Source organism: Capsella rubella, unplaced genomic scaffold, assembly GCF_000375325.1.
Source record: "Capsella rubella cultivar Monte Gargano unplaced genomic scaffold, Caprub1_0 scaffold_7, whole genome shotgun sequence".
In the NCBI taxonomy this organism is placed as follows: Eukaryota; Viridiplantae; Streptophyta; class Magnoliopsida; order Brassicales; family Brassicaceae; genus Capsella; species Capsella rubella.
In genome coordinates this window covers 15,242,368-15,263,192 of record NW_006238917.1, presented here as the reverse complement: position 1 = coordinate 15,263,192, position 20,825 = coordinate 15,242,368, and the positions used below count along the sequence as shown (strand labels likewise).

General features: G+C 34.0%; 4 protein-coding genes across 4 annotated transcripts; 3 read left to right on the top strand and 1 right to left on the bottom strand.

Annotated features, from left to right (window-relative positions):
• Position 1: 1 nt before the first annotated feature.
• LOC17878557 (GDSL esterase/lipase At5g41890) lies at positions 2 to 2,343 on the bottom strand. The gene is made up of 5 exons (XM_006285301.2): positions 2,091 to 2,343; positions 1,449 to 1,579; positions 908 to 1,150; positions 309 to 576; positions 2 to 235 (listed from the first exon to the last, which is right to left on the bottom strand). The coding sequence occupies exons 1-5, from the start codon at positions 2,341 to 2,343 to the stop codon at positions 3 to 5; spliced, it is 1,128 nt and encodes a 375-aa protein (XP_006285363.1). The 3' UTR covers position 2.
• Positions 2,344 to 4,258: 1,915 nt separating this feature from the next.
• On the top strand, positions 4,259 to 7,112 carry LOC17879751 (probable lysophospholipase BODYGUARD 2). The gene is made up of 4 exons (XM_006283552.2): positions 4,259 to 4,871; positions 5,092 to 5,426; positions 5,778 to 5,977; positions 6,600 to 7,112. Exons 1-4 carry the CDS (start codon positions 4,319 to 4,321, stop codon positions 6,934 to 6,936), a joined length of 1,425 nt encoding a protein of 474 aa, XP_006283614.2. The 5' UTR covers positions 4,259 to 4,318; the 3' UTR covers positions 6,937 to 7,112.
• Positions 7,113 to 13,553: 6,441 nt separating this feature from the next.
• On the top strand, positions 13,554 to 15,146 carry LOC17879239 (scarecrow-like protein 23). The gene has a single exon (XM_006282572.2). The coding sequence runs from the start codon at positions 13,829 to 13,831 to the stop codon at positions 15,047 to 15,049; it is 1,221 nt and encodes a 406-aa protein (XP_006282634.1). The 5' UTR covers positions 13,554 to 13,828; the 3' UTR covers positions 15,050 to 15,146.
• A 1,931-nt stretch (positions 15,147 to 17,077) lies between these two features.
• LOC17878664 (small G protein signaling modulator 1) lies at positions 17,078 to 20,720 on the top strand. The gene is made up of 5 exons (XM_006283308.2): positions 17,078 to 17,360; positions 18,357 to 18,492; positions 18,624 to 18,673; positions 19,056 to 19,109; positions 19,307 to 20,720. Exons 1-5 carry the CDS (start codon positions 17,137 to 17,139, stop codon positions 20,571 to 20,573), a joined length of 1,731 nt encoding a protein of 576 aa, XP_006283370.2. The 5' UTR covers positions 17,078 to 17,136; the 3' UTR covers positions 20,574 to 20,720.
• Positions 20,721 to 20,825: the final 105 nt, after the last annotated feature.

Sequence of the window (20,825 nt, the reverse complement as noted above, 5' to 3'; positions counted from 1 at the left end):
AATTAAAGATCGTTAAGATAACGAATGTTGAAAGGTGTAGCCACAGTTTGGTCACCATCAAGAAGTGCTCTCGCAATAATGAGATTGGCAGCTTCGGTTGGGTGATATGCGTCCCAAAAGACAAACTTGGCGCGGTCCTCACAAGCCGCTTGGCTTGAGTTCTGGTTCGGTCCCTTGAAGCACGTAAATGGTGGAAAGTACCCGCCACAACACGGCTTGTCTGCGTTCTCCAAGCCTTCCAAACATCTCATGAGGTTCTAATCCATAAAATCAGTGACTAGAATCAAACAAAAACACCAAATCCTTACCAAATTGTCGATAGTTCAAAACAAGTTCCAAGAATAGGTCGTAAGAGTTGGCGTAGACAAATGTAGTGTTGTGATCTTGGGATCTTAACTCAGTGTTCAAAGTCATAAGAGAGTGTCTAAGCTTCATGTTATAGCCTCGGACTATTTGGTTGACTTGGTCAGAGCATTTTCCGGCTGGTATTAATTCTAAGGCACGAGCAAACGGTATGCAACCAAGTGGCCCAACTCCAACCACCACGAACTTCCTAGCTCCTAATTGATGCAAACGCTGTTAACACGCAATTAACACCGACTTAGGATGTGGTTTATGTAATTATGTTTACGTTTTGTTAATTGTAAACGTAAACACATCAAGCCGTAACAAAAACAAATTAATCCTTGCGAGAAAAGATTTTATGAAAACTTTAAAGGAATGGTCCCAAATGATTTTTTTTTCATATTGTTGTCACCACAAAATTTAATGTTGGACCCCAAGTGATGATAACAAATGATCATAATAATAATTGTTTCACTCAAAGACTAAGTCAAGGTGTCCGAATTTGTAGCATTATGTATTTATCTATACAATATACTATTTTTAATAATAAAAAAATTGTTACCTTAAGATGTGTGGTTAAATGGAACACCATAGAATCTTGTAGGACATCAGTGGGGAGCTTGTCTTGGGAGAAGAAAGGTATAGATGGTTGGATATAATTTAATATATCATTTGATCCAATTGTGATTGTAAACATTGCCTTCTTCAACATCTCTTTTGTACTATTTTCACCAATCACTTTTATCATATAGTCTCTACTCTTTTCAAAATAACTTACTTGTTCACTCAATGGAACTCTACCAATCTGTCAAGAAAAGAAAAATTCGTGAGTAGTATTCGTAAAATTTAGTAATGTATCGAACGATAAAAATAGAGTTATCTTCAAATTATTTCAAAAAAGATAAAACTCGAATTGTAAAGATGATTTCTTTCATGACAAATGAAAAAATGGTTTAAGAAATTTATACTGAGTTTATGAAAATATCGATATTATAGAAACACATTTTATTAATTTTTCACTTTTAAAGATATATAAAAGAGTGTTATATGTGAAAATGTTATTCAAATTTTCTTAAAAAAAGGTTAAAGATGGTAAGACTTACGAACAAAAGTCCAGTATCGTCCAAGATTCCAGCCGCACCAGAAGCAAAGTTGATTCCATTGAGGATTGAGTTAGTCTCAGTGTTTGGTTCAAGATATGGAGGTGGTGCTGATTTTGCTCCTAAGGCTTCACCTAATATGTTTTAATATATTCCAATAAAACTATATATTAGTCTATCTTATGATCAAATGATTACTACATACTATTAATTTTGTGGCATTATCAACACAGAGTGGCATCATCTTAAACTTTGACATATTAATTAAGTGATTGAGAGGACCAATTGAGAAAGAGTTTAATAGAACTCCTTACCAAACTCGCATTTATGAGATTTAAGCCTTTGACTTCTCTCCCATTACAACTTTTTTTGTTTATAACGCGTAACTAAATTTGTTTGGTCCAATCCAATTACGACATTACCATGCTTCAAGAAGAGTCAACTTATCAATATAGTTGACTTTAAGTGTGTGTACAAAAGGTCATTGTTCTTGTTAGATACTTAGATCGTATTGAATACATATAAATTGTGTGCAACTAACCGTTTAAGCAACACATTTATTTCTAATTACGTACTAGTTACTCGTTTTCAGTATTTATGAATGAATAGTCTAAGGCAGGGAAAGATAAACATACGTATACATACCAACAATATCAGAAATGGTCCGACCATTAGTGAATCTTCCCGTAGGTTGGCCATTGGAAGGTCCAAAATCGATGCCGTAAGGCGAAGAATCCGCTTTAGACAATGTGAAGATGTAGTTGTTGTTTCCGACATCTACCAATGAGTCTCCGAATATGAAGTTTGTGAAAGAACGAGTAGCCTGAAAATGTGATAGCCAGAGAAGAAGGAAAGTGAAATGGAAAGGCTTGAGAGAACATCTACGAGTGAAATTCATTTTTTGTTCTTTAACTTTCTCTAGATCTTTGCCAATGAGTGGTAGGATCCGAGAGAGACTTGTTTGGTTAAAGTATAGTGTGTGTGAGTACGTTAACACTTTTGAACCATTCCTTTTGCTTACGTATAATGTTAACAGCATGACTTGTTCAAAATATACTATAGCACATGCTTCTAACTTCTACGTACACTGTTATTGTTTTGAAATTTAGATGATGATTGAAGATTGCAAAAATAATCTAAAGCTATAATTAACATTCGATTTTTCTTATAAATTTGGTAACCAATACTATGATTTTATATTCTTATGATAGGACAACAATTTAAGCTAGGCTGTCTATTAGATGAACTGGTTAATACTTAATACTAATAGTCAAAGAGAGTGATGGCAAATTAATGGTTCATGTGCCTCACCGAACACGTACGCTTCATATTTTCTTCTTCACAAACAATTTATACAGAATTTATATATATCCAAAAAAAAGAATTATATATATATATCTATAATATTGTTCACTATATATATTATTTGTGTATGTGGGTTAGTTTCAACTATATACAATACCGGACTATGTTGCGATTCAAACAAAAATCAAACATAAAAACTTTATTAAAAAAAAAAACTTTACAAATAAAAAGAAACACCTTCAAAATGCCGATAATAATGTTGTCTTTGTAAAAAAAAAAAAAAAAAAAAAAAACACACACACACAGTCTAAAGAATAAAGAAAAACAATTCAGGGAGGTATTATTCGAATGCTCCTTTTTAAAATCAGTTATATACAAACATAATTTTAAAGATATTACTTACTAGTTACTACTATTAATTAATTAAATTTCTTTTTTGTCATCTAACTAATTAAAATTACTACATTTAGTATATAATATTTCATTTAATTTCAAAAATATAAAAAATATATAATGTTAAAAGATAATTCGAAATAATTTTTTTTTATGTAATGACTAATCAAAATCGTCACATCTAGATATCAAAACTCTTGATCATATCGTCATTCTATGTCAATTTCATCTAAAAGCTGTTAAGACAATATGCGAAAACAACTAATGCTCGACATCATTTCTTTAATCGCGAAAACATAGAAATGTGATGGGATATAAGGCATCTATCCGAAGATGGTACGACATTAGCTAGCTAGTCATTGTCCTTAATCCTTATTCTTTAGATTTAACCTTCGAACCCATAAACTAACATTGTAATTATATCTCAATCTCTAGCTAAAACTATATTCTAATTTCAAGGGATATATGAAAGTAGTTATTGTCTTTATTCTCTTAGATTCAACCTTCGATACCCATAAACAAATGTTGTCTATTTATCCCAATACTCAAGCTCTAGAATTATATTCTTATTTAAGTGTTGGAGGTCCATAGGAAGACACCTCACCAGTGTACTTCACTGACATTGACTACGATCATACTTTTGCGTTTACTTCACATCTAGCCATTCTACAAGTCTACAACAATCTCCAAATTAAGTAAACGCAAGAATGATGAAACCAAAAAATTCTACATGATCCATTAAACCAAAGTTTAAGAGTTTTGTTTCTTTTCTTTCAAAACACTTGTTGTTTATGGGAACACAACTATGAACCATAGTGATGAGGCATACTAGTTTCTTGTTGGTAGTTTTACCACAAAAGTCTCTCAAACCATAAATTAATATAGTACATTCCAAATTATAAAACATATTATGACAAAAATATAATGAAAATTAAATATTTAATTTAGGGTTTGCAAAAAAAAAAGAAAAGAAAGGTTCAACCTCCACCCAATTTCATCACTTTGGACAGCAAATTATTTTAAATGAAACAATAAATTCATATATCTGTCAATCTGCTATATATTACCCTCTCTCTCTCTATCATCAATTTATATAACACTCTCACTAACACATTTCCAAGGTTCAAATCAAACCCCTTAACTTCTTCTACATTTTCACCACCACAAACCTCATCATGGGCTTTGCACGGTGGCTCAACCGCACCGTGGGCTTCTTCGTCTTCTCCCTCCTCGACATTGCCGATTTCTTCCTTTGTTTTACTTACAAGACTTTAGACTACTTCTTGGAATCGGAGAGGAAACCTTGCTACTGCTCTTCTCCACCAAAGGCTAAAGCCAAGACCAAGAAGATGATAGTGTCGGAACGAGGAGAGTACTCAAAGGTTGTGTCTCTGACAAGAACTAAGATCCATTTCGATGAGATCTCGGACACGCTTTACTCACGTGGTCCTTCACTTCTAACGAGGCTCTCTAAGCTCGTGAGGTCCGTGAAATGTTTTAATTACAAGGGTTTGATCATGAGAGGCAATGTGGTCGAATCTTGTGATCACGATGTGTCTAAGAAGAAGATTAGTAAAAGTAAAAAGAGACTAATGACTTTGAATTCTACTGTTGTTGAGAAATCCTCGACAGCTCCAAGATGGTCGGATTGCCATTGCAGTTTTTGCACTTCTTGGCTTACTTCTTCCAACAGAGATTCTCTGTTTGTCAAAGTTCAACAACCTAAAGGTAATTTAATTTTATCCTCTTATTCCAACATTTATTTTATATACTACAATAAATGTAAATTAAAACATGGTTAAAAATTGTACTTGTTACTAAACGTATTTAAATTTAATACACTCATTACTCTATTTTTCTTGTCGCCACTCGTTACACAAAACTTGTTATTTTATTTTATTATGTGAAATATATTTAAGGTAACTTATAAAATTGTATATATGTGCAGATAACAAGAAGGCCCGAGAGAACGTTGTGTTTATACATGGTTTCGTATCATCATCAGCGTTTTGGACGGAGACTCTTTTCCCAAATTTTTCTGATTCAGCCAAATCGAACTATAGGTTCATCGCGGTCGATCTTTTGGGCTATGGAAGAAGTCCTAAGCCGAATGACTCGTTATATACATTAAGAGAACATTTAGAGATGATTGAGAAATCGGTGATCTCTCAGTTCAAACTCAAAACGTTCCACATCGTGGCTCACTCCTTAGGCTGCATTTTGGCTCTTGCACTCGCCGTTAAACATCCAGGAGCTATCAAATCCCTTACCCTTTTGGCTCCCGTAAGTCCGTTATGCATATCCTCTATGAATCCAATATTTGAGGAATAATGGACTTCCAACTTATTACTAATTGAAAATTATTGGAATTTTTATTCATTTTCGGGAAAAGATTTTTGAAAAACATCTCAAACTTATGAAAAAAAATTAATATTTATTTTGCATATACTAGTTTATCAGTTAGGTGGTTTTGGTTTTAATTTAAAAATTGATATAGCAGCCAAACAAAATAATGTATAAGTTTGGTATAACTTTGTTTTGTATGGACATTTCTGTTTTCCAAGTATGTTTTTGTTTTACCTATGAATATTTTTGGACATACGAGGTAACTAATACGAAATTATAATATGGCAGCCATATTACAAGGTGCCCAAGGGAGTCCAACCAGCCCAATACGTGATGAGAGAAGTGGCTCGGAAGGAAGTTTGGCCACCTATGCAGTTTGGTGCATCAGTGCTTAGCTGGTACGAGCACCTTGGCCGCACCATTGGCCTTGTCCTTATTAAAAACCATCACTTGATTGAATTTGTCACCCGCCTTCTCACCCTAAACAGGTACATATATATCTTCTTTTTATCTTTTTTTTTGTGTGCAAAGGTTCATATACATATCATACAAATGTTTGTCATATAGACATGGAAACTTAAACAAAAGAGAAACGAACTTGGTCTTAATCGAACTTGGTAATATGTCGACAATATTTTGAAAACTAGAATAAGCAAAATCAACTCGGAGATCGCCGTGCATGCGGTTCGGGTAACAATGAAATGTCTAAAAGTCTTATACCGTTATACGTTTTTAATGAACCAACCACTCATCTTCTTCAATACCTTGAAACAGACGCGTCCAAATTGTTATATGTGATGAAACTTATAGCTACACAACTTCTTTTTAATATATAAATCTTTGATTGGTCTACTTTAGTAGTTTTAACATAAATAGTGTGATACTATATTGGGAATTGAATAGTGGAGAATGCAATGCTTTATGTAATAGAAATTATTTTTTTGTCTTGAAACATATAGAAAGCGACTTATATCGACCATCGTGTCTCCTCCATTATTTGTCCCCATTTAATTCAATTTTAGCTACTAATTTTAATATCTAAGACAAAAACAAAAAAAAAGAAAGATTGAATAAGCGAAACTAAACATTGTTAATAATGTATATATGCAGGATTCGAACGTATTTGATAGAAGGATTCTTATGTCACACACATAATGGATCATTTCACACATTACACAACATCATCTTCGGGTCAGGAGCCAAGCTCGACTCGTATCTCGACCATGTCCGCGACCACGTTGACTGTGACATCGCCATATTCCACGGTGGCAAGGACGAGCTCATTCCCGTGGAGTGCAGCTACAGTGTCAAGAGCAAAGTGCCACGTGCCACTGTCCACGTCATCCCTGACAAAGACCACATCACCATTGTTGTTGGCCGACAAAAAGACTTTGCCCGAGAGCTTGAGCTCATTTGGCAAAGATCCAACACTCATCAACTCAAGTGAATATGATAATTACATGATGAAACTCTTTTTTCTCTCTCTCTCTCTATTAAGTATATATATATTTTTTTTTTTCTTATTTACAAAAGTTAGATATATATCGTTTTCTGTTCAATTGAGATTTTGTATTATTTTTACAAAGAAAAAAAAATGTCGAGACTCTAATTTTATTTTTCTTTTTATAAAAGAAAATTAGAGTATATACATATGTGTTGCATCTTGTAGAGCCTCACTTCCTGTTATACAAAAAGTTTTATGAATACTTTAATGTTTTGTCGGTGTTAGAGAGAAAATAAATCGGTGATTAAAGGTTCATTTGGGTTGGTATATAAATGTTGCAGTCAGATTCATCATTCAAGTATGTTTTGTTATTAAACTCCTGTTTTTTTTTTTGCATTTACATGTAATTTTTCAAGAGTTTCTTAAAAACTTAATAAATTTATAAAAACATTTTTCTCTTAGTATATATATTTTATTTAATAATATTTTCAAAAAAAATAAATTGTTATATTTGCGATAAAATATTTTTTTATTTTGTTAATAGAAAAAATACAGACTACTTTTTCTTTAAAAAAAAAAACAAATAGTGTAGCCTCTTTTAAATCCACTTTAATATATATATATATAAATCCATTAAACGAAAAGAAAGATGAATAGTAAGTGGTTGTGTGTAATCAAGTAGTCTATTTTGTCAACAAATTTGGTGACTAACTAATTAAGAGAAACAAGAAACATGAATATTCGAAGTTGTTTTGTTTTCTTAGTTAATGATATTTGAGTGCAACATGTCAAAGAGCGACTCACAGTATTGTAAACATTTGTAAGCTATTTAACCAAGTGGTTAGATATATATAGTTATTAATTCGATCCTAGTTATTATATAGTCTTAACTTTTAAGAATAAGTAATAACTAGATGTACTCTTTATATACAATTGTGATGATCATCTCATATCTATGGAATCCAACAAAAATAAAATAATAAAAATGCAGGATTCAGAAAATATGAATTATTATTACAAAGGTAATGAGGCTTTAAGAAAGAAAAGAGAGGGGGAATTGAATGAAATGGACCGACCATAGATAACCATATTGTATGATGGTGAAATGAAATGTATATAAGACGTGGGCTTTAGTTTACTCTCCAACTCGTCTTGATCTGTCTATAGTCGCCTATTGAATGCTTTCACGAAAAAGATGGACCTTCTCCATTTAAAATCAAAATGATGTGTGCTGTCAGAATACACTATGATCATTACAAATCAAACTTGCTAAAATTTGATAAAAATTATTGTTAGGGGTAAAGGTTTATGACAGTAAGTATCAAAAATCTCTGTGTGAAGCCTCTGATGGCTTGAGCTTCCGTATCACATATACAACATTATTGACCTAGATTTACTAGTATTGCTGAACGTACAAAGCTATATGGCTCAGTCGAGATATCACTGCGTAGTAGCTAGAGTAGGTCATAAAACCCAACCCAAGATCCAGCAATTTGGTTCCAACTCGTTGTTTAACAAAAGAAGAAGGGCCACCTGGGTTCGAGTAGCATTGGCCACGGGGGTTCGATATTTAACATGGTTTCCCTCGGTCTCAGGAGATTAGTCTTTGGGATCACTCATAAGTTATATATAAAAAAAAGGGTGTTGTTAAGAAATTTTATCTAGTTGTATAAAGTCGTCTTACTACAATGATTGATCATAGTCATTAACCCCTGTAACGTCCTCTTACTATTTCGATATTTCGAGCCAAAATAAATTCTTTTTTGATTTAGTGTTAGAGGGTACTATACATAATGTACTATAGCATGCACAAGTTTTGTAAATACTTTTTATATAACTTAGTCTCATGTCGGTGTTAGGCATATATTCCATGTGAGCTAATCAATGATCATAAATAGTTACCAGTAGTTATGATCGTTGGGGGTGGTTTTTTATAGGACGAATCGGATAGTCGAATTTTCATTCAACAATGTTCTTAATCATGTCTATTGCGTGAAATAGAAAAAATCCTTGTAATTTCAATTCATATAAAGGGACTGTTCAGAGTATGGTTGGATCATGGTTACAAGGACATTGTTCTTTCCTTTCTTGGGTTCTAAAGCATGTTGCCTTAAGATTATAATTGCCTGTTTTAGATCCAACTAGCCTTGCGCATACAACAACATATGTATAGTATTTTTAGTATTTAACCACATATGTATACTAGCCTGTTTTAGTATATTTAACCAATACTAAAACAATACTAGCCTGTTTTATGTATATTTAACCAATACTAGCCTGTTTTAGTATTGCGCATACAACAACATATGTATAGTATTTTTAGTATTAATTTTTAGTGACAAATTAAAGTGGTTGTAGTTTTTAACCAAACTTTTTTTGTTCTACTTTGTTTTTGTCTTCAGTCGGACCACATTGAATTATTGTTTCTCACCACATTTATAAGCGTTACTGTCCCTTCAACGGTTTCGAAGATATCAAATAGATTGGGACAGAGATATCTGAAGAACTACACACACATATATAGCACTTCTAAATAAGTTACCAAATCTGAAGACTATAAAAATTACTGAAAGTCTTCTATTTATAATTAACATCTGCAACAATTGCATTAAGTATACAAAATATAGAGAGATGATATGTAAAAATATTCCTTTGGAAAGGAGTTATAAATTTTAAGGACCTTGAGCATATAACATCAATATTGCTTTTAAAATAGTATATGATTCCACACTATCCCATAGTATTCACTTGCATGGATGAATGACACTAGTCACATGTGAAGGCATATATTCTCATAACAAAAAGTAATATGCAATAATAAAAAAAAAGATCGGTGTTGAACAAATGTAAAATGAAAACTATTGAATGGTGAATTGAAATTGTGTTTTAAATATAAGATCAAAATAGTATAAATTGAACTTTGAAGCATCTTCAACTATATCTATAAAAGTTGGAAAGATATCAAAACGATTTTTCCAAAGTATTTTTAGAACAATCATATACATTCGAGACTTTATAAGAGTGAGTGAAATAGGATTTGATTCTCTAGTTTCACCTTTGTGAATCATACGTTTCCAAAGGATATAAAAAGTAAAAATAATAAATGCAACAATAATAAGAGAATTCACTCATTGTATTAAAAAGTCATTTTTTGTAAGCATATATCACCTCTAAAGCAAAGCATCTACTACTTCTTCTCTTATCCCTCCCACTTGTCCTTCTTCTTCTTTCTAACTATTTTCACATACATATATATATCAATCCAGGTTTTTATAACAAGAAATATATAATAAATATATAGGGAAAACATTAGATGAATGAAACAAGAAACAACTACAAAATACTAAAAACTACTTATTAACATTTTTCACAAACTAAATATTCAAATCTGAAGCTCGATCTTGAAGTATGGTTTAGCACTAGTTTGTCTATAATTTGAGTAGAATACACACGAGTAAGATTCTTTATTATAGCAAGAAATCAACAAGCAACCTCAACACACATGTAATTATCTCATATTTACTAATTCATCACTTGAGATTAATTAGTATAAACCCCAAAACGTCCTAGCAAAAAAACCAAACAAAGTAAACAACTCACACTTTTTCATATATATATGAATGATCCATATATAGAAATTGAAGTTGATCAAAATTCAGAGATACAAAGATGATCGAAGCAGAAATAAATAGAAAAGATATATGAATGAAACTAACCTAGATCAGATCATTACGTAAGTACTCGAAGAAGGAAGGATCAAAGCGATGTAATTGAGGGGAATGAAGCCTGGTCCGACGTCATTAACCATTAGATCGATCATTCATACATATATACATATATATGTATAGAAGACTAATGAATAAAGAAGAGAGTACATATATATAAAAATATATAATCAAAAACGTAGATCTGAGTTAAAGGCCTCGTGCCAGACAACATTCCCCTCAAAAGAGAAAAGCTTCACCGATGAACATGGACTCCATCCATAAGAAAACCCTAGCTAGCTTTTAACAGAGAGTGAGAGATGAACTTAAAATTTATAAAGAAATGAAAGTGAGAGAGAGAGGAGAGGAGACAAGACAGCAATGATGAAAGGAAGAAGGAAGAAGATATTATTATTAGAGAAAAGATTGTGGAAATGTAGCCAAGAGGGGGTAAAATAAAATAAAATAAAAAGCTAAATAAAAAGGCAAATTCGGGAAAAGATATAAAAGTCGAAAAGAACAAAACATACTATTAAAGTCATCATGATAAAATTATTCTTGACTTATTTCCACTTCTTTCTTTTTTAATTAGTTCATCTTCGAAGCTAATAATGCTTTCACATGTATATATATACAATATTCTAGTTCTTGATAAATGACAAGATCCTAGCTCTTGCAATGAGAAATGTACGTAAAACAAAACAATCTCGGATTAAAAAGAGATTTTTGAATTAATTAGAATTTGAATGATTACTAACTAAAACCTTAAAAAGTGTATTACTATATGATATGATAGTTTGTATCATTATGAAGAAAAATTAAGTCAAAGTTTAGAAAGTCAAAAGATCAGTTGAGAAAGGACCCAAATATGTAGGTAGATGAATGAAAAAGATAAAAAAAAAAAAAAAAAGTAGAAACAAGCTAAGAGAGGTGAATTATTAGAACATGATTGATTAGGTTTGGATTTTGATGAACATGTCATTCACCGTCCTCATTCACTTCATGTGATATTCACATGCCTCCCATCTCTCTCTCTTTCTCTCATACACATTACACTAAAGATACTTTTAATACTTATATATAATTTTAAGTTAGTGGTTGACAAATACACAAATTTTCTATATAGTTCAACGTACCATAATAGCTAGCTAATAACAAAGAGCCTTGTTAGCTAATAACAAAGAGCCATGTTTTATCTTTAACCACACTCCAAACGCGGTTTTGGTAAATATGCATGCTTCTATACTTCGGTAATATTGGATGAGATGTGTGTCGTAACTCGTACATCTCTTTCGGTCATAATGTAAAGTTTGCCTCCTAAATGGGAATTGAAGTAGCAGTTCTAAGAAGCACCACTTTGAAAAGATCCAACGAAGAGCAATCTTAATTTGGGAAAGTCATAGAAAGCTAGCTACAGCATTAGTTATAGGTTTCTACTACTAATGATATAAGTAATATTACGCTTCTTTAAAGCAACATTATAGGGAGTATGTTAATTAGGGTATGTTAGCATTAATTTAGTATTAAATTTGAAAAAGTAGAGTTTAAGAGTTTTAATTTTGTTTTTAGTTTTGAGATGCGTTTATTGGTAGGATCTTAGTTTGGGGATCTTAGGAAAATAAATTATTTAAAATTTAAATTAAATTAAAATTTATAATTTGATTTTTTTATAATTATTGCAAAATTTAAAATTTAAAACATACCTAAGATACATATAAAGAAGCAACAATAAGTCTGTTACAAAAATCTTAAAAAACCAAAAAAAAAAAGAGATATTATTGTCATATTGTTTGGCCGGGGGAGAGAGATTGATGAAAAAAAAAAGTGAGAGAGAGAAAAAAAAACTGAGTAATAACAAATATAGCCATCCATATTCTGCCACGTGTACGTAACATACCCATCTCTAGCTCTTAAACAAGATACGTATGTTGCTGAAAATTAACCTTTTTGATTTAAATTTAAATTCTAATTATGTTAAGATACCTCTTAAATCTCCTTGATAATGATGGTCTTAGATCATATTCACTTAAACCGTAAAGCTGTATACTTATCCATTTTCAAAATTTTTAACTTTCATATTCAGAAATCTAAAATCGTATAGTGGAAAACAAATATATAGATGCAATTAATGTATAAATTAAAGAACAATAATAGGGGATTTTGAGAAGCTTTGTTGAATTAAGGGAAAACTGTGGGAAAAGTGAACCAAGGGGTGGTGTCTCTAGTCTACTCAAATTAAGCCTGATGCTCAAGTTCTTCAGGAGTTAGATCACTAGCTATATTTAACTATGTATCCACGACAGGTCGCTGCATGGTTTCAGAATAGATAAGCTAGCTAGGTCCGAGATCATACATCATGGGAGCTGATTACGATCCCCTAGACCAGTTTCCTTCTCAACTTTTGTTTTCTTGACGGTTCACTAAATTTTTTTACTACTAAAAGGTAAGACTCACAGGAAGATTATAGCTCACTCTTGAGACCCTGTGCATCTCCATTAGATAACTCACTTTGCGATTAGGCAACTTGACGTTGTATAGTATATTAATGAAGATGGAGAGACAATGTCAAATAATTTTTAGCAGTGGTAAGAAGTAGCACGTGTTTCTCTCTATACGTATCGACTTCATCAAGAAACGTCTGTTCAAGCTTGTACATAAAAGGACTTGCTTGTTCTCACTTAAAAGAACCTTCATGGGGGACTTGAAATGTTGCACTTTTCAGACAACTTCTTAGCTATGTTACCCATCTCCATCACAGCCCAAGAGAATTGCTGCAAATAAAACATACGCAATAGCCCAATACCGTAAATATCTTCGTTCAATCGGAATAAATGGGCCTTTGGGCCTTGTTATAAGACTTGATCGATCCCATCAAATTGTGAAATCCATATTTGGCGGTCTAATTCGGTTTTCGGTTTGGTTTTGGATTGGTTTAAGTAAACAGAGAAAAGACAAAAAGAGAATAATGGAGCTGTAGCAGTTTACGATCACAAAAGAGCACTCGATTATAAACAGTGGAAATGTTTACCAAAAGAAACTGATAACTCCAAAACACTTTCTTGTCTTCTCCCTTCGAAATTTTCCTGTCATTACTCTCTCAAACCTTTTCTCTTTTCGAATCTCTCCACTTTTTTCTTTCTTCCTTCTTCTTCTTCTTCTCTCTTCAATGATTCATCACTTCTCAACACTCCATGACTTCAAAACGTTTCGACAGAGATTTCCAACCTTCCGACGATCCTTCCGCCGCTAAACGCCGTATCGAAGAATTCTCCGACGAAGCACTCCGTAGCGGCGGCGCCGCCGCAATCAAACTCCTTAGCTTACTCTTACAATGCGCTGAGTACGTCTCTACGGATCATCTCCCCGAAGCTTCTACGCTCTTATCCGAAATCTCAGAGATATGTTCTCCGTTCGGCTCCTCCCCGGAACGAGTCGTTGCTTATTTCGCGCAAGCTTTGCAAACGCGCGTGATCAGCTCTTACCTCTCCGGCGCGTGTGTTTCACTCTCCGAGAAACCGCTCTCTGTTTCTCAGTCTCGGAAGATCTTCTCCGCCTTGCAGACTTTTAACTCCGTTAGTCCTCTGATCAAATTCTCACATTTCACGGCGAATCAAGCGATTTTTCAGGCGCTTGACGGTGAAGATTCAGTTCATATCATCGATCTCGACGTGATGCAAGGTCTTCATTGGCCGGCTCTGTTTCACATCCTCGCTTCTCGTCCTCGAAAATTACGATCAATTCGAATCACCGGATTCGGCTCCTCCTCCGATCTTCTCGCTTCCACCGGCCGGAGACTCGCCGATTTCGCGTCATCGTTAAACCTCCCTTTCGAGTTTCATCCAATTGAAGGCAAAATCGGAAACCTAATCGATCCGAGTCAACTCGGGACGAGACAAGGCGAAGCTGTGGTGGTTCATTGGATGCAGCACCGGTTATACGACGTCACCGGAAACGATCTCGAGACGTTGGAGATTCTACGGAGGCTGAAACCGAATCTGATCACGGTGGTGGAGCAAGAATTGAGCTACGACGATGGAGGAAGCTTTTTAGGGAGATTCGTGGAGGCGTTGCATTATTACAGCGCGTTGTTCGACGCGCTCGGAGATAAATTGGGTGAAGAGAGTGGAGAGAGGTTCACGGTGGAGCAGCTCGTGTTGGCGACGGAGATTAGAAACATTGTGGCGCACGGAGGAGGAAGAAGGAGGAGGGTGAAGTGGAAAGAGGAGTTGAATCGGGTCGGGTTTAGACCCGTTTCACTTCGGGGTAACCCGGCCACGCAAGCGGGTTTGTTGTTGGGTATGTTGCCGTGGAATGGATATACTTTGGTTGAAGAGAATGGAACCCTCCGTCTTGGTTGGAAGGATCTCTCGCTTTTGACCGCCTCTGCGTGGATATCTCAGCCGTTCGATTGATTTTTCTTTCTACTAAACAATATTTATTTATTTATTTTATTTTGAAGAATAATGTAATTATTTATTTTCTTTTCAAGAATGATGCAAGGTGAAGAAAATTTATTAAAAAGGTCATGGTTTTCATGGTTATTGTCATTTTTGCTTTGAGTTTATTATATAATATTTTAAAATTATAAAGAAATTTTACATTTCTTTTATTTAAATTAAATATCCATGGATTTTTTTTCATTTTTGTTTTAAGAAAACATTACACTATTTTTCTCAAAAATTACGATAATTCTTTTCGTTTTGTTGCAACAATTATTCCCAACCATAAACAATTATCAAATTTAAAAAAACTGATTTTTTAAAAACTCTATAGATAAGTCATAAGATTTAGCTGGTAATTATTTTCAAATAAGAGCATAATTGGTTTTAAATTTAACTTAAGTTTTATTTTCTGTTAGCCAATTCATTTTTAGCATCAGACGTTTTTTACTGCATCCATCTGTATGAAAATCTCACCCGTCTAGTCAAGTACTTAATTTTTATTTCTTTATTTTTTATAAAATAAGGCGAGTTATAAAATAATTACTAAAACTGCCACTTATATAATATATTTTTTTAATTCCCAGTTTCAAACATAATTTTAAAAGAAATTTAATTTACTATAAACTTTGTTCTCAAAACATCACATTTTTATATATATAAACATATACAGTAAAGACAATTTTTGACAAAAAACCACATTAAGACAATATTTATTAGCATATATTCATATACTACCAACATAAATGATGCCACATTTGGATCGCCAAGACTTTTTCAAAGATATCTACTGAGAGTAATCTCTATGAAACCTAATCTGATTTACTTAGGTCTTGAATGGTTGCTAGAGTTTAAGTAGATTTTGGCTTTAGTTTTCCTAACGATCTGATGTACTTCCATTGAAGATTTTGCAAAATTGGTTTACCTAAAAATTAAATGGGAGAATATAGTTTTTGGAAAATAGACCATATAAGGAATGTATCATAATTAATCTTGGATTTCCTATTATAATATATTTCTGTCGTCTGAAATAAATTATTTTTGCAAAGATTAATCACACTTTAACAAACAATCCAAAATAGCTATCTATTTAAACCACTGAGTAAAACTTTGAATAAAAACTTCAACAGAAAAACAAAATATTTTTGTTTAAACGATACTCGTGCAAATATTCGTATAGACCAAAATTTAATGTTATTGTCTTAATAATCCAATAAAAATATTACTAAGTAAACCAAAGTATTGTCATTTATTAGTTATAAATATTTAGTATCCACATATAAATGTGTCAAAATGAGTCATTTAATCAATGAATTAGCTCATTCAACTTGATTTTACATGAATATGCTATGATTTAAGCTTTATTTATAATGAGTTAGGCGATAATAAGGAGTTTAATTGAATTGGTGAATTACATAAGTTAGCTCTAATGATTCATCATAAGTTAGCTTGTGGTGATTTTTTTTAATATTTTATTTAACATGTATATAACTATATAAACATATTTATCTTTCAATTAGTTGGGACAACAGTAATATATATATAAAATCTTTACACTTATTGTTTTTGTGTTGTAAATAGAAGCTTAAAAATGAGGATGAACATTGAGATTTGCGTATAGTTTTGCCTCTCTAAGAGTTTGTATCACCATTTCAAGGTGATCCAAATGCTTTTTTAGGCCCTTGCTATAGATAAGAATATCATCAAAATAAACAACAACAAATTTATTGATAAAAGTACGAAAAACCTGTTTCATAAATCGCATGATAATTTTAATGACATGGTGCATTGGAAAGTCACTAACGACATCAAATATTTAACTCGTTAATTTACTACTATAGCTGATAATTTTAATAAAAATAAAATTTAAATTGAGAAATACGAAAGCCCATCTATATGAAGGCCCGTTAAAAAGTGGGCCAAGTTTCCATAAACGACCTTCGACTTTTTCAATATTCAATTTCATTTCAACAAGAAGCTTAGCAAATTGCTATGATTATTACTCTGAGAATCAGAAGAAATCTTGGAGCAAACAAGTGAGCAAAATCCCTAGTTTGGGGATGATGTTTCCACGACTACGATTGACGAAGGTCTTCGTCTCCCTGATCTTCCCCGGGAAATGGATCGTCTTTGCCGACGGTAGCAGCGGCGGTGGCGCCGCGAGGAATGGCTACTCCGGCGGATTATGGTCGTCGGCTGTTGTTCCTTCCAATGTTGGTTTAGCTGTTGCTGTCACCGTCATGGCCGGTCTGGCCGTGGCTTTCACCGTCGTCTACTCCCGTAGGTATACACACAAAGATCTGATTATGTTTCTAATCGATTGTAAACTACTTGTTGCTTAGTTAAGTTGTCGTTTGGCACCCAAAGCTTTGATCGGTTCTTGCCTCTTTGTTTCCTCACCAATTTTTACTGGTTTACATTCCTGTAAGCTTCTTCCAACTGTTAGAACATTGAGACTAGATCCTCTTGCCTTTAGTTTCGACGAATGCTCTGTTAGTTAGGTTATCGTGATTGAGCTCTTGGTCCAGTGTTATCTAACTCGTAATACCACTACCTCTTCCTATCTTGTAACTTGTAAGCCTCTCAGGCTGAACATTGTCCTGGCCATATTCTATATTCATAGTCTCTGATGCGTATAATGATTTTGAGGCTAATGTTTACTGTTAGTTAGTTTGTTGGGTTGTATTTTGTATGCCATGCTCTCTTGTTCAGTAAAGAACATGAAGAGTGATTTTCTAGGAAGGGTCTTAGGAGGAAGTCTGAAACTTCCATGTATAAACTCGTGAAGGAACTCTCGATAATCAATTCCACAAGCTTTGTATTTGTGTTCTTCTTTTGCAATTATATCAGACACACAAGCTGTTCAGTGCTAATCTCTTACCATTGAACTCAGGGATACCTTTTCATTGTTATGACTGTATCTACAGCCCAAGCAATGAAACTTATTTTATTTTTTTGGTTCTGGCAAAGACAAAATCGTATAAGTGCAGCCTGATATGGTCTTATGTCTTCTGGTCCTTTTAATTCTATTTTAATTGTTGGCACATCTTGGGATGTTTCGATTATATAGTGATGAGGTGGTTAGTCTTAGGTTTTTTATGTGTGTTGAACTCCATGCTTGCAACTCGTGTGACATATATGGACATATGACATAACATGTACGATTTAGTCTGTCTTATTTGTTTGAAGAAAGCCTTTTGTTATTACTTGGTTTGGTTTTATGTATTTTTCTAAAGTTACGGGACGAAATTGCTTATTTCTTGCTCATTCACTTCTTCAGAGGAAGCATTGGATCACCTTGGTCACTGAGGAGAAGAAAGCGTGTTCTTCAACCTGAACATTGGAATGCTTTTTTCACAGAGGATGGGCGACTCAGTGATGGAGGTGTCAAATTTCTGAAGAAAGTTCGTAGTGGGGTATGTTGCTAAATAAGAATTCTGCACTAATGAGTATTGCGACAGTTGATAACCTTTTGACACTCTTATTGTAACCAAATTTTCCCATTATGCCTTGATATATTTAATAATTTGTTTTGTTTTTGTTTCAGGGTGTACATCCAAGCATCAGACCCGAAGTTTGGCCGTTCCTCCTTGGAGTGTAAGAATCAGCATCTTTGTCACTGTTCCTTGTTTTATGTATACTTTTATCTTTGAGGCTGCCATGAGGATTTTTCTGTTCAGTGTACTCATGCATGTTCCAAATGTTTGTAGTGTAGATTTGGGATTGGCTATTGATGTTATTTAGGTTTAAGGTTGAATAAATAGTATAACAATAAAGCATTCATTAACTAGGAGAGGGGAGAGTTGCCTTAATGTTTTTCTTCCAAGACTGGTTTATAAGACTAGTCCTAGTTTCGCCATACTCAGCCAGCCATCATTCTACACTCCATTTACTTTGATAATGAATCCTGTGTAACTTATTAGTACTCACTCTTTATCATCCCGACATAGTGTAACCTTTTTCTACTTACCTCTCACAGGTTTGACCTAAACAGCACCAAAGAAGAAAGAGATTCTATTCGACAGCTGAAACAGTACGTTCCCTTATATTTGAGTTTATTATCTTAACTTCCAACCAATATCACGTTTCCCATTTTTTTCTGTTCTCTTAGGTGGCAGCTGGTAATCTGTTGATACAACTAGGAATATGAAGTAGTAGTTTGGAACTCCTGTCACTTAGATTTCGAGTCAGTTTGTAAATAACTTTATTTTCTATCTGGGAATCATGCAGGACAGAATATGAAAATCTGCGGAGACAGTGTCGCGAGATTCATGAACGCAATGAAAATGGCTGTGACCCAAAGCAAACAGCTCAGAACAGTAACACTGAAGACAGTCTGGTTCTTGATCCCCATGATATTGAAGAAGTTGATAGTTCCACAAGATCCGAATCGGAGAAGTTGAATTCTAAATCCATTATGCAGGATGAGAATTGTGAAAAGAGCGATGTCACCATTGAAGATGCTGCTGCTAATGAATCGGAGCAGTTGAATTCTGAATCCACTATGCAGGATGAGAACTGTGAAAAGAGCGATGTCACCATTGAAGATGCTGCTGCTAATGATTCAGACGCAACCAACCCTGTAGAAACCGAGAATTCACCTCTTCTAGCTAACGAAGAAGCAGAAAGCCACAATACTGTTAACCAAAGAAAAGACAATTCGTCTCCATTACCAAAGACAAAATCTCAGGCTGCAGACGAGGATTTCATCACAACATGGCAGAGAATTATCCGCCTAGATGCTGTGAGAGCAAATGATGAATGGGTGCCATACTCACCGACTCAAGCTGCTGTTTCCGAGACAAAAGCCCGGGGTATAGCCATACAGGTTGGTCTCAATGACTACGACCACTTGGAACCCTGCCGGATATTCCATGCCGCCCGCCTGGTTGGGATCCTTGAAGCCTACGCAGTCTACGATCGAGAAATCGGTTACTGTCAAGGAATGAGCGACTTACTATCTCCTTTAATCGCAGTGATGGAAGACGACGTCTTGGCATTCTGGTGCTTTGTTGGGTTCATGAGTAAAGCACGGCATAATTTCCGGCTAGACGAGGTTGGAATCAGGCGACAACTCTCGATGGTTTCAAAAATCATAAAATTCAAAGACATTCACTTGTACCGACACTTGGAGAACCTTGAAGCAGAAGACTGCTTCTTTGTATACCGTATGGTGGTTGTTCTGTTCAGACGAGAACTAACCTTTGATCAGACGCTGTGTCTCTGGGAAGTAATGTGGGCAGATCAAGCTGCGATACGAACTGGGATTGCGAAGGCGACTTGGGGGAGAATCCGATTACGAGCACCGCCTACAGAAGATTTGTTGCTTTATGCGATAGCCGCGAGTGTGTTGCAGAGGAGAAAGACGATCATAGAAAAATACAGTGGGATGGATGAGATAATGAAGGAATGTAACAGCATGGCTGGTCATCTTGATGTTTGGAAACTTCTAGACGATGCTCATGACTTAGTCGTCAATCTTCACGACAAGATCTAAGGATTACATCACACTCTTGTTCTATCTCTTTACTTGTTTGTTGCACTCTTTGTTATTGTTACATAAAATGTGATAAAAACATTGTCCAAAAACACTTGAAAATGTCGCATTATCGCTAAATAAGTAAATAGTATAGAAAATTCAAAATTTATCAAAAGTGAACCCGATAGAGAAAGAGGGGTTTGACTTTATTTGGTCGGAGGAGCCTCTAATTGAGCTAGAGGTAATAAACAATTCTTTGTTTTTTTTTTC